General features: G+C 39.7%; 1 protein-coding gene across 4 annotated transcripts in view; it reads left to right on the top strand.

The window, feature by feature from the left end:
* The window catches only part of JADE3 (jade family PHD finger 3), a 149,348-nt gene that overhangs the window by 83,091 nt on the left and 54,062 nt on the right, over window positions 1-12,195 (top strand). For all 4 annotated transcript variants that reach the window (XM_037992904.2, XM_007991497.3, XM_007991496.3 and 1 more), the window contains one exon: window positions 3,171-3,328. In XM_037992904.2, coding sequence (XP_037848832.1) covers window positions 3,171-3,328 — 158 coding nt within the window. The remainder of the gene's footprint in view (window positions 1-3,170; window positions 3,329-12,195) is intronic.

Below are 12,195 nucleotides of genomic sequence, written 5' to 3'. Positions count from 1 at the left end.
ATAAATTGAGACTCAGAATATGGATAACTTGCTGAAAGCTACTCAGTAGTGAAACCAGTATACCCATCCAGGTAGTCTGTCCCAGACCCATATTCCTTTAAGATTTATTTATTTATTTATTTATTTATGAGATGGAGTCTCACTGTCGCCCAGACTGGAGTGCAGTGGTGTGATCTCAGCTCACTGCAAGCTCAGCCTCCTGGGTTCACGCCATTCTCCTGCCTCAGCCTCCCAAGTAGCTGGGACTACAGGGGCCCGCTACCACGCCCCGCTAATTTTTTGTATTTTTAGTAGAGACGTGGTTTCACCATGTTAACCAGAATGGTCTCAATCTCCTGACCTCGTGATCCACCCGCCTTGGCCTCCCAAAGTTCTGGGATTACAGGCGTGAGCCACCATGCCCGGCCTAAGATTTTTTAATTATATAAAATATTTGCCTGCTTCAAACTTCAAACTGTAAAACAAAATATATTGAGAGATCCAGCTAGATTCAGCTCAACTATTTTAATAGGTAACTTTTCTATAAGTCTCTTTCCCCTCCCTGTTTTCTCCTCACTCTGCAGAATTAATCTTTTTGTTAAGTTTTTGGTTTATTCTTTTATTGTTTCTTTATGAAAATATATACAAATATATATGTATATGTGTGCCACTGTCTATATATAAAATTCTCCTCACTAATAGGGATTTGCTATAGTTATTTTGTTTTCAGTTCAAAAACTTTAAAAATGCCTTTTCTTATCAAAAGCAGGTTAATGAGACCGGTCTGGCAAATATGTTTTATATCACTTTGCACATATCTTCTGCCTGAGTACTGAACTGACATTCCCATCCACTCAGCATTTTATGTTCTGTCTCATGCTTGAGATGTTTGACTTCCATAGCAAGATAAGGCAGCCTCTCACACTCTGCCTTAAGTAAAAATGCTTCTCTAGAAAACTTACATCTGATGCTCTTTAATGTGGCTAGCTTGTAAAATTGAAATCAGGCTTATCACATGCCTGCTGTTTTTCTCTAAAGGGGAAGGGAAAATTATAATAGTCATTGGATTTAGTTTTCATTTGCTTAAGAAAAACAAGTATGAATTGGATGATGGTTTCCCAGACTTCACCTTCATGGAGGTTTGAGTACTTTTTACTTTTTTTTTTTTTTTTTTTTTTTTGAGACAGAGTCTCACTCTGTTGCCCAGGCTGGAGTGGAGTGACACGATCTTGGCTCACTGCAGCCTCCGCCTCCCGGGTTCAAGCAATTCTCCTGCCTCAGCCTCCCGAGTAGCTGGGACTACAGGCATGCACCACCACGCCCGGCTAATTTTTGTGTTTTTAGTAGAGATGAGGTTTCATCATGTTGGCCAGGATGGTCTTGATCTCCTGACCTTGCGATCCACCCGCTTCGGCCTCCCAAAGTGCTGGGATTACAGGCATGAGCCACCGCGCCTGGCCAGGTTTGAGTATTTCTGAAGCCATAGACAAGGACCACATTTCATTGGCCTCTGCTTTTGTATACCTTTGTCTATAGCCTTCAAGTTACTCTTCTGTTTGATAAACATGTGTATTAGTTTTCTAGGGCTATAATAACAAATTAACACAAATGAGGTAGCTTAAAACGTAGGAATTTATTCTTTCACAGTATGAAGGCCAAAAGTAAAAAATCAGCCAGTCTGTGCTCCCTCCATAGGTTTTAAGCAAGATTCTTTCTTTGCCTCTTCCAGCTTTTGGTGGATGTCAGCATTCATTGATTTGTGGATCAATAAATCACTCTAATCTCTGCCTCCATGATCACACTACCTCCTCCTCTTCCATCTCAAATCTCCCTCCACCTTTCTCTTGTAAGGACACTTGTCATTCGACTTACAGCCCACTTGGATATTCCAGAATGATATCTTCACCTGAAGATCTTAACTTAATTACATCTGCAAAGACCCTTTTTCCAAATAAGGTAATATCCATAGTTTCTGGGAACTAGGATGTGGACATATCTTTTTGGAGGCCACCATTCAATCCACTGCAATATGTTTTCGGGTTAGGAAACTATGTAGGGCAGATTTCATAAGCAGTTATGTCAAGTATGAAGATATGGCTTATGTTTTGTAATCAGTTGATATATTTTGTAAAGACTTTCACTTGGAAAATAATGAAATATTTTAGGATGTTGACAAACACTTTCCAGATCTAAGGAAGGATTTCCCACAGCACCATCTTTCCCAAAGATAGTAGTTTAGCAGATTGGCAATTGCCACAACTATTTAACCACTGCCTCATTAAAGGCACTCTAAGGCTAGGCACTGTGCCTCACGCCTATAATCCCAGCACTTTGAGGGGCCAAGGCGGGCAGATCACTTGAGCTCAGGAGTTTGAGACCAGCCTGGGCAACCTGTCAATCCTGCCTCTACAAAAATTACACACACAAAAAAAAAATTACAAAAATTAGCCAGGCATGGTGGTATGTGTCTGTAGTCCCAGCTACTCAGGAGGCTGAGGTGGTAGGATGGCTTGAGCCCCGGAGGCAGAGGTTGCAGTGAGCTAAAATTACACCATCGCACTCCAGCCCAGGTAACATATTGATACCCTGTCTCAAAAAAATAAAATAAAATTCTGGAACAGAAAGACATTAGGGAGAAAAATAGTGAAAATTTGAATGAAGTCTATACATTAATTAATAGTATTATAGCAGTACTACTTTCCTGGTTTAGGTAATTGAACTCTGGCTATATAAAGTGTAAACAATTAGAGGAAACTAAGTGAAGGATATATGGAAACTGTACTATTTGATAACTTTTCTTTAAGTCTACAATTATTTCTAAATAAATTTTAAAATGAGGTGATGCCCAAATTATTAACTATCAGTGAAACTTGTTGCTTAATTTAAGAGAGTTAAGGATTGTTTTATACACACTGTTTTGAGTAACCTATATTGTTGATTTAAATTTAGAGAACCCAAGAAAATAATTCAGGAAGGACTCCATTACCCTTTATTAAATCCCAAATAAGCTAGCTTCCTTGTCAGTACTTCAGACCTTTCCAAACAGAAGTTGATCTGGCCATTTAGGAAGTTAGAGATGTTTCTTTTGTTGGAAGTCGAGTGGTTGGGGATGGCCTTTTTAAAAGGAGAACATTGAATGGTATCAGTTGCATAGTGATGGTCTTCTCAAGATATGTGCAATATCTTTCCAGGTATTCCGGAAGGACCTCATCAGTGCCATGAAACTTCCAGATTCTCACCACATTAATCCTGATAGCTATTACCTCTTTGCTGATACATGGAAGGAAGAATGGGAAAAGGGAGTCCAGGTACCAGCCAGTCCAGACACTGTTCCACAGCCTTCTCTCAGGTATTTGCATGCTTGCACCTTTGACTTAGGGAATGAATGCTCTCATGTTTATCTGTCTGCCGTTTGGGGAGAAACTTAGAGTGGCTAATTATGCATTTATAGTACAAAGTCACATACCATCTTCACCAATTCACTCAGACCAGTAACAGATTTTACCAGGCTATAATAGGCCAGTAGTTAAAGTCAGGCTCATGTATTTAGTGACAGAGTGTGTGCCCATTATTCATAGGATAAAACCATTTGAAGTCCAATCTGAAATTATGATAAAATTTTGGAGACAAGAATTTCCAAGTCTGACTCAACAGTCAGTAGCATTTATTAGTCTTCTGAGAGAAACAGTATTACATAATGCCTGTCTTAGTCTGTTTACTATTGTTATAACAATACCTAAGTCTGTATTATTTATTTATTTAGAGACAGAGTCTTGCTCTGTCACCCAGGCTGGAGTGCAGTGGCACCATCTTGGCTCACTGCAACCTCTGCCTCCCAGGTTCAAGAGATTCTCCTGCCTCACCCTCCCAAGTAGTTGGAATTACAGGCATGTGCCACCATGCCCAGCTAATTTTTTTGGTATTTTTTTTAGTAGAGACAGGGTTTCGCCATGCTGGACAGGCTGTTCTCGAACTCCTGACTTCATGATCTGCCCGCCTTGGCCTCCCATAGTGCTGGGATTACAGGCATGAGCCACCGCACCTGGCTGAGTCTGTATAAATTATAAAGAAGTATTTGACTCACAGTTCTAAAGACTGGGAAGTCCAAGGGCATGGCAGCAACTTCTGACAAGGGCTTTTATACTGTGTCATAACATGTGAGAAAAAGAAGAAGGACAAGTGAACATGTGTTTAAGAGATCACAAGAGTGAGCCAAGCTCATTTTTATGATGACCCACTCTTATGAGAGTTAATTCACTCCTGCAGGAACTCATTCCCATGAGAACTAACTGCTGCTGTAACAGCATTAGTCAATTCATGAGCGTTCTACCCTTAATACCCAATTATCTCTTAAAGACCCCACCTCCCAACACTGTCACATTGGGAATTAAGGCTCCAGTACACAAACTTTTGGAGACACATTCAAAGTATAGAAACACCTGTGGGAAGTTATAGATATATATATAAAATATATATGTTTATATATTATATATAATACATATAACACAAAACATTAATATTATATATAACATAATATATAACATATAGTTTACATATAACATATATAACTTTTTTTTTTTTGTTTTTTTTTTTTTTTTTTTTTTTTTTTTTTGAGACGGAGTCTAGCTCTGGAGTCACCCAGGCTGGAGTGCAGTGGCCGGATCTCAGCTCACTGCAAGCTGTACCTCCCGGGTTTATGCCATTCTCCTGCCTCAGCCTCCTGAGTAGCTGGGACTACAGGCGCCCGCCACCTCGCCCGGCTAGTTTTTTTATATTTTTTAGTAGAGACGGGGTTTCACTGTGTTAGCCAGGATGGTCTCGATCTCCTGACCTCGTGATCCACCCGTCTTGGCCTCCCAAAGTGCTGGGATTATAGGCTTGAGCCACCGCGCCCGGCCATATAATATATAACTTATGTATTATATATACCTATATAATATGTAACTTATGTATTATATATAGCATATTATATATAACTTATATATAATATAGGGCCTTAAAGTAATAGTATCTATAAATAGAGGATCAAAAACATAGAGTAATGGTACCTATAAACAGAGGGCCAAAAACATAGAGTTTGTAAAATGCATAAACCCAAATAAAAGGGGATTACTGAATGATTGAGTTGACTATAAGCACATGGCCTTCATTTGCATTAGACCTGAGAAGAAAATTGAAGTAGGAGAGGGCTTTGGTTTTGAAGAAAGAGGAGAGAAAGACTTTTCTGCCAGAGGAAGTAATAAGTAATAAGTTCAGCTAAAGAGTAGCGACTGGTTTTGGAAGCCATTTTTTCTTTCTGGTCTTTGTGTTTCCAATACTTTACACAAAGGTTGGCATTAAACAAAATGTTGAGTAAAAGTTTGAGTGAATGAATGAATGAATAGAATGTAGAGTGCCAAATAAAGGGGCTAGTGGGACCTGCTGGTTACTGTGAGAAATTGTAGATCTTATTGTACACCCATCTATTTCTATTACATATTAGATTTTTTTAAGGGCAGAGATAACATCCTTGAATTCTCTGCTCCTAGTACTAGGTTTTCAAGACCTAGTCATGCTCCAGAAATGCTTGTTGGAATCATTTCTAGAAACCCAGGCTGTCCTACCCACAGAGAGGCTGCCTATGCCCTGTTAATTAAAGCTCCACAGCCTTGCTCAGCATATGTCTCAAAACTCATGGCTCATCAGCACCATCTCCTGCCCCCTAAAAATCAGAATAGCATCATGAATGAACATAGGAGTTGAGCGTTTTCATGTCCTTGTCGTCAGTATTTTTGTACAACTATAGCAGCCCTGGTGCTGAGTTGACCATCACCATTCCATTGATACTCCGAGGATTATTGAGTGTGACTAACATCTTGACTTTGGTCTTGTTGGTAAGTCAGTATCAATTGTCTACTCATTGGAGGTGATTTTAATCTTTTAGGCTGAGTGGAAAATGGCCCATGTACCACTTTAAAAATGTTATCTGTTAAGTGAGCCATGGATAAGTAGGGTAGCAAGAATGGAGCAACAGTTTAAGAACAGTAATTTATTTTCATTTTTTAAATTTTTTGAGACAGAGTCTCGCTCTATCACTCAGGCTGGAGTGCAGTGGCATGATGTCAGCTCACTGCAACCTTCGCCTCCTGAGTTCAAGTGATTCTCGTGCCTCAGCCACCTGAGTAGCTGGGTTTACAGGCATGTGCCACCATGCCCAGCTGATTTTTGTGTTTTTAGTAGAGAAGCGGTTTCACCATATTGGCCAGTCTGGTCTCAAACTCCCAGCCTCAAGTAATTTGCCCACCTCGGCCTCCCAAGTGCTAGAATTAAATGTGTGAACCCCCGCACTCAGCCTAAGAACAGTAAATTTAGGAACTAAAATAGTTTAAGTTTTTTTCAAATATAGGGATGTGCGTTCCTAATTCATGTGTGGCTTCAGTGCTCTAATATTTGTTCCGAGGGCTGCAAATATTTACCATTATAAGTGCTGTGAATTGTTGGTAAATCTCTTCTGTTTCCCATAGTTCTTTGCCTATCATATGAAACTCTTAATTTTAATGGAACAACAAGGTAGACTATTAAATTATTGATCATATTGAATTCCTTAATGAAATCCTTAACTGGTTGCTCTTGGTAGGTATATCAGTTTCTGTTTTTTAGAAAATATCAATAAGACTTGTACTGTAGTATGTAGCCTTTCCTATGGGACGGTAATTCTCAAATTTTAGGGTGCATCAGAGTCATTTGGAGGGCTTGTTAGAACAAATTTCTTAACCTCACCCCCAGTTTTTGGTTCAGCAGATCTGAGGTGCGAGGTCTGAGAATTTGCATTTCTAACAACTCCCAACACGATACTGATGCCACTAATCTGGGGATGACACTTTGAGAACAATTTTATTATGAAATATGTTTATCTTATTTTCTGAATTTAATTGAAATCTCCATATTTTTATCATCTTCCTTGGATTTCTCTTTTGGCTTTCAATATGAGCCAGCCATATTGGAGGCTCAGCCTGTTTAGGATTTGGTTGGAGTACCTAAACTTTGTTTGAAGTACCTAATTTCCTCAACCACAGCTGCTTATCGCAGCAACCCTTAACTATCATCATTTTGCATGGGTCAAACTATGTCTTGTGATTTTACTTTCTGGATTTTGTAAGTCGCCTTAAAAATTAAATCTTCATGATATGAAATTATATTGGAACATTAATAAATAATTTTTTTTCATGTCCTTCAACAGATTTTCAAAATCAAATGAGTTCAATTAACATTTTTAAGAACTATATAAATTCAGGCCTATTTAGCCCCATGGTATGAAGTTATTCTCAGACTTGCCTTTTAACTTGGAGCTAGTCTTAAGGTTTTTTGACCGAGCTTTCTATTTGCCATCCATATACCCTTTTCAGTGAAATATGTCTTTGCCTGTTTTCTAATCAGATTCTTTGTTTTTTTTACTATCGAGTGTTGAGAATTACTTATAAATTTGAGATATGAATCCATTGTCAAACATGTGATTTGCAAATATTTTCTCCCAGTCTATTTATAGATTGACTTTTCATCCTGTTAACAGGGTCATTCACAAAGTGTAAGTTTATGATTTTGATGAAGTTCGATTTATTGATTTTTTTTTCTTTTGGATCATACTTTTAATGTCATGCTGTGAACTTTTCACTTAGCTCTATGTCTCAAAAATATTATCGGCTGGGTACGGTGGCTCACGCCTGTAATCCCAGCACTTTGGGAGGCCGAGGCGGGCGGATCACAAGGTCAGGAGATCGAGACCATCCTAGCTAACACGGTGAAACCCCGTCTCTACTAAAAAAGACAAAAAAATTACCCGGGTGTGGTGGCAGGCGCCTGTAGTCCCAGCTACTCGGGAGGCTGAGGCAGGAGAATGGTGTGAACCCAGGAAGTGGAGCTTGCAGTGAGCCGAGATCGCACCACTGCACTCCAGCCTGGGCAACAGAGAGAGACTCCGTCTCAAAAAAAAAAAATATATATATATATATATATATATGTGTGTGTGTGTGTGTGTGTGTGTAGGTATATTCTCCTATGTTTTCTTTTAAGAGTTTTATAGTTTTCACATTTTGAATTTTGTTAAGATGGGAGGCATAGGTCAAAGTTCAAAATCAGGTAAGTTGATTCTTCCCACTTTATTCTTTTTTCAAAATTGCTATGGCTATTCCATTTTCTTTGTCTTTCCATTCAAATTTTATAATAAGCTTTCCATATATACAAAAAATCTTGCTGGATTTTCATAAGGATTGTATTAAACCTATATCACTTGGGGAGAATTGACATCTGTACAAGTCCTGTACACATTTTGCTAAATTTATACTTAAGTGTTAAAATTTTTTGAGCAATTGTTAATGGTATTGTATTTATAATTTAGATTTCCACATGGTCATTGCTAGTATATACAAATACAACCAATTTTTGTGTGTTGATCTTGTGTTCCTGTGACCCTGCTGAATTACTTAGTTCTGGCAGTTTTATTTAAACAAAAAAAAAAAAAAAAAAGAGGTTCCTTAGGATTTTCTGTGTAAACCATCATGTCACCTGCAACTAAACATGGTTTTCTTTCTTTCTTTCCAGTCTGTTTACTTTTTATTTCTTTTCTTGCCTTATTCTAGTAGCTAAAATGTCTAGTAATATGTCAAATAGCAGTGGAGAGAGCAGACATCCTTGTCTTGTTCCCAATCTTAGGTGGAAGGCTTTTAGTCTTTCAATATATTAAGTATGATATTAACTATAGGGTTTTTCTTTTTTTTCTTTTTTTTTTTTTTTTAAAGACGGAGTCTCGCTCTGTCCCCCAGGCTGGAGTACAGTGGTGCGATCTCGGCTTACTGCAAGCTCCACCTCCCGGGTTCATGCCATTCTCCCGCCTCAGCCTCCCAAGTAGCTGGGACTACAGGCGCCCACCACCACGCCCGGCTAATTTTTTGTATTTTTAGTAGAGACGGGGTTTCACCGTGTTAGCCAGGATGGTCTCGATCTCCTGGCATTGTGATCTGCCCGTCTCAGCCTCCCAAAGTGCTGGGATTACAGGCATGAGCCACCACGTCTGGCCACTATAGGGTTTTTCATAGATGTTCTTTGTCAAGTTGAAGAAGTTCACCTTTACTCCTAGTGTGTGGTAGTTTTTTTCGTAAATGGGTTTTCAATTTTGTCAACTGAAATGATCCCTATCAAATGATATGATCAGGTCATTTTTTTCTTCTTCAGCCTGTTAATGTTATAGATTACATTGATTGATTTTTTTTAATATTGCACCAGCCTTGCATTGCTGGAACAAACCTGAGTATTAGTCAACTTGGGCTGCCATAACAAAATATCACAGGCTGGATGGCTTAAACAACAAAAACTTATTTCTCAAAGTTCTGGAGGCTGGAAGTCCTAGATCAAGGTCTTGCAGAGTTCAGTTTCTGGTAAGGTCTGTCTTCCTTGCTTGCCTCCTTCTCACTGTGTGCTCACATGGCTTTTCCCTTATGACCTTATTTAAGCTTAATTACCTCCTGTAGGTCTTGTCTCCAAATACAGTCACTTTGGGAGTGACACAATTCAGTCCATAGCACCAAGTTGATCAGGGATTATATTATATTTTTATATTGCTTGATTTGATTTGCAAATATCTTGTTGGAAATTGTTATGTCTATATATTTTCATGTCTTATTTTTATGTTCCCGAGGAATAGTGACCTGTAGTCTTATATAATTTATAATATTTTATATATATATAATGTGAGAGACAGGGTCTTGCTCTGTTGCCCAGGCTGGAGTGCAGTGGCACCATCTCAAGCCCAGTACAAACTCCACCTCCTAGGCTCAAGTGATCCTCCTGCCTCAGCCTCCTGAGTAGCTGGGATTACAAGTGTTCGTTGCCACGCCCAGCTGATTTTTGTATTTTTTATAGAGACAGGGTTTCACCATGTTGCCCAGGCTGGTCTCAAGCTCCTGGCCTCAAGCAGCCCTCCAGCATTGGCCTCCCAAAGTGCTGAGATTACAGCCATGAGCCAGTGCGCCCAACCTGTCATGATATTTATATCTGTATTGTATCAGGGTAATATTGGCCTTATAAAATTAGTTGGGAAATATTGCTTCCTCTTCCAGTTTTTGGAAGAAATGGTGTAGAACTAGAGTTAATTCTTATTAAAATGTTTGATAGAATTCTCCAATGAAACACTCCGGACCTAGAGGCTTGTCTTTGGGGATTTGCTTAACTATAACTATAAATTTGAGTTCTTTTTGTTGTTGTTGTTGTTGTTTGTTTGTTTGAGGCCTTGCTCTGTCACCCAGGCTGCAGTGAAATGGCACAATCACAGTTCACTGCAGCCTCAACCTCCTAAGTCCAAGCAATCTTCCCACCTCAGCCTCCCAGGAGCTGGGACCACAGGCCTGTGCCACAATACGCAGCTAATTTTTTGAGAATTTTTTGTAGAGACGAAGTCTTCCTGTGTCGGCCAGCCTGGTCTGAAACTCCTGGGCTCAAGTGATCCTCCCACCTCAGCCTACCAAAATGTTGGGATTACGGGCGTGAGCCACTGCACATGGCAAATTTGAGTCCTGTAATAGATAATTTGAATAGCCCTGTAACTATTTCAAACTGGGTGACTTTGGGTAGTTTGTAGTTTAAGGTTCAGGTTTGTTTCATCTAAGTTGTTGAATTTACCTGTATAAAATGGCTCATAGTATTCCCTGTGTTGCTTTCATTTTAAAATTCAATCTTGGCTAGACGTCTACTTCCAAAAAGATGGAGTAGGTGTGCTTTTCCCTATGCCTCCCACTAAGTACAGTTAAAAACCCTGAGCATTTTATATAATGCAAACATAAGACTTTGAAAGATCAGAAGAAAGCAGAACAGCTAGAGTCCTTGAGACCTGAGGAACAACCCAGTTTTATGTTCCCTGGGATTTATTTTTGCTCCCAGCGTTGGTGCTGGAGAAGCTAGCAACCCAGAAGCACAAACCAGCAAAAAACAAAAAACAAAAACTAAAAAAAGCCTGTCCTCTCTAGCCAAATGACCAGGAAAGGGGCAGCCTATCAGACGGGAAACCTTTATTTTTTTATTTTATTATTATTATTATTATTTTGAGACTCAGTCTCTGGCACCCAGGCTGGAGTGCAGTGGCGCCATCTCTGCTTACTGCAACTTTCACCTCCCTGGTTCAAGTGATTCTCCTGCCTCAGCCTCCCAAGTAGCTGGGATTGCAGGTGCACACCACCACACCTAGCTAATTTTTGTATTTTTGGTAGAGGTGGGGTTTCACCATGTTGGCCCGGCTGGTCTCAAACTCCTGACCTCAAGTAATCCACCCACTTTGGCCTCCCGAAGTGCTGGGATTACGGGCATGAATCACTGTGCTTGGCCAACATGGAAAACTTTTAGACAGAAAACTCTTCTCCAGTCAAACACCACAGAAAAATATTTTGGGCCACCCCAACCTTCTCTAGCAAAGATGGAGTAGGGAGCCTAGACAGCAATGGTGTACCACATCTGGGGTTGTGTTAGAGGAGACTGAGTGGACAGTCAGGATTTTCACCTCTGTTCAGCAGTGTCAGTGGAGGCCATGCAGGAAACAATAGCAAGGCATTCTTACCAATCCCAGCAATGGAGGTGTCCGTGGAAGCCTAGTGGGGAGCTGAAGCTCTCAGCCCCACCCAACAGTAACAGGGATATTGACACAGGCCAAATGGTGAACTAGGTCTTATACAACCACCTGGTGGTAACAAGGCATTGCCCCCAACCCTGATCTCCAGCCAGATAGTGTCATAGGAAGCCAACCAAAATCAAAGGTTTGTATAAGATCCAGAGTCTCGTAATACCCCAAATGTCTAGGTTTCAGTAAAAAATTACTCATCAAGAATCAGGAAGATCTTAACCTGACCAAAAACAGATGCCGACACCAAGATGCCAGATATTAGAATAGTTTAACAAAGATTTTAAAGCAGCCAACATAAAAATGCTTCAGTGAACAATTATGAACATACTTGAAACAAGTTAAAAAAAAAATAGTATCCCTCTTTCATTCCTATTATTGGCAATTTTTGTCTTATCTTTTTTTCTTGCTATGGGTTGGTCAGTTATGTTGATCATTTCACAGAACACTCTTTTTATTTTTCTGTTTTGTTTTTAGAGACAGGGTCTTACTCTGTCACTCAGGCTGGAGTACAGTGGCATGATCACAGCTCACTACAGCCTGGACTTTTTGGGCTCAAGTGATCCTCCTGCCTCAGC

Source organism: Chlorocebus sabaeus, chromosome X (genome assembly GCF_047675955.1).
Source record: "Chlorocebus sabaeus isolate Y175 chromosome X, mChlSab1.0.hap1, whole genome shotgun sequence".
In the NCBI taxonomy this organism is placed as follows: domain Eukaryota; kingdom Metazoa; phylum Chordata; class Mammalia; order Primates; family Cercopithecidae; genus Chlorocebus; species Chlorocebus sabaeus.
Note: the sequence above shows the minus strand (reverse complement) of the source record. Positions and strands in the feature narration are given on the sequence as shown.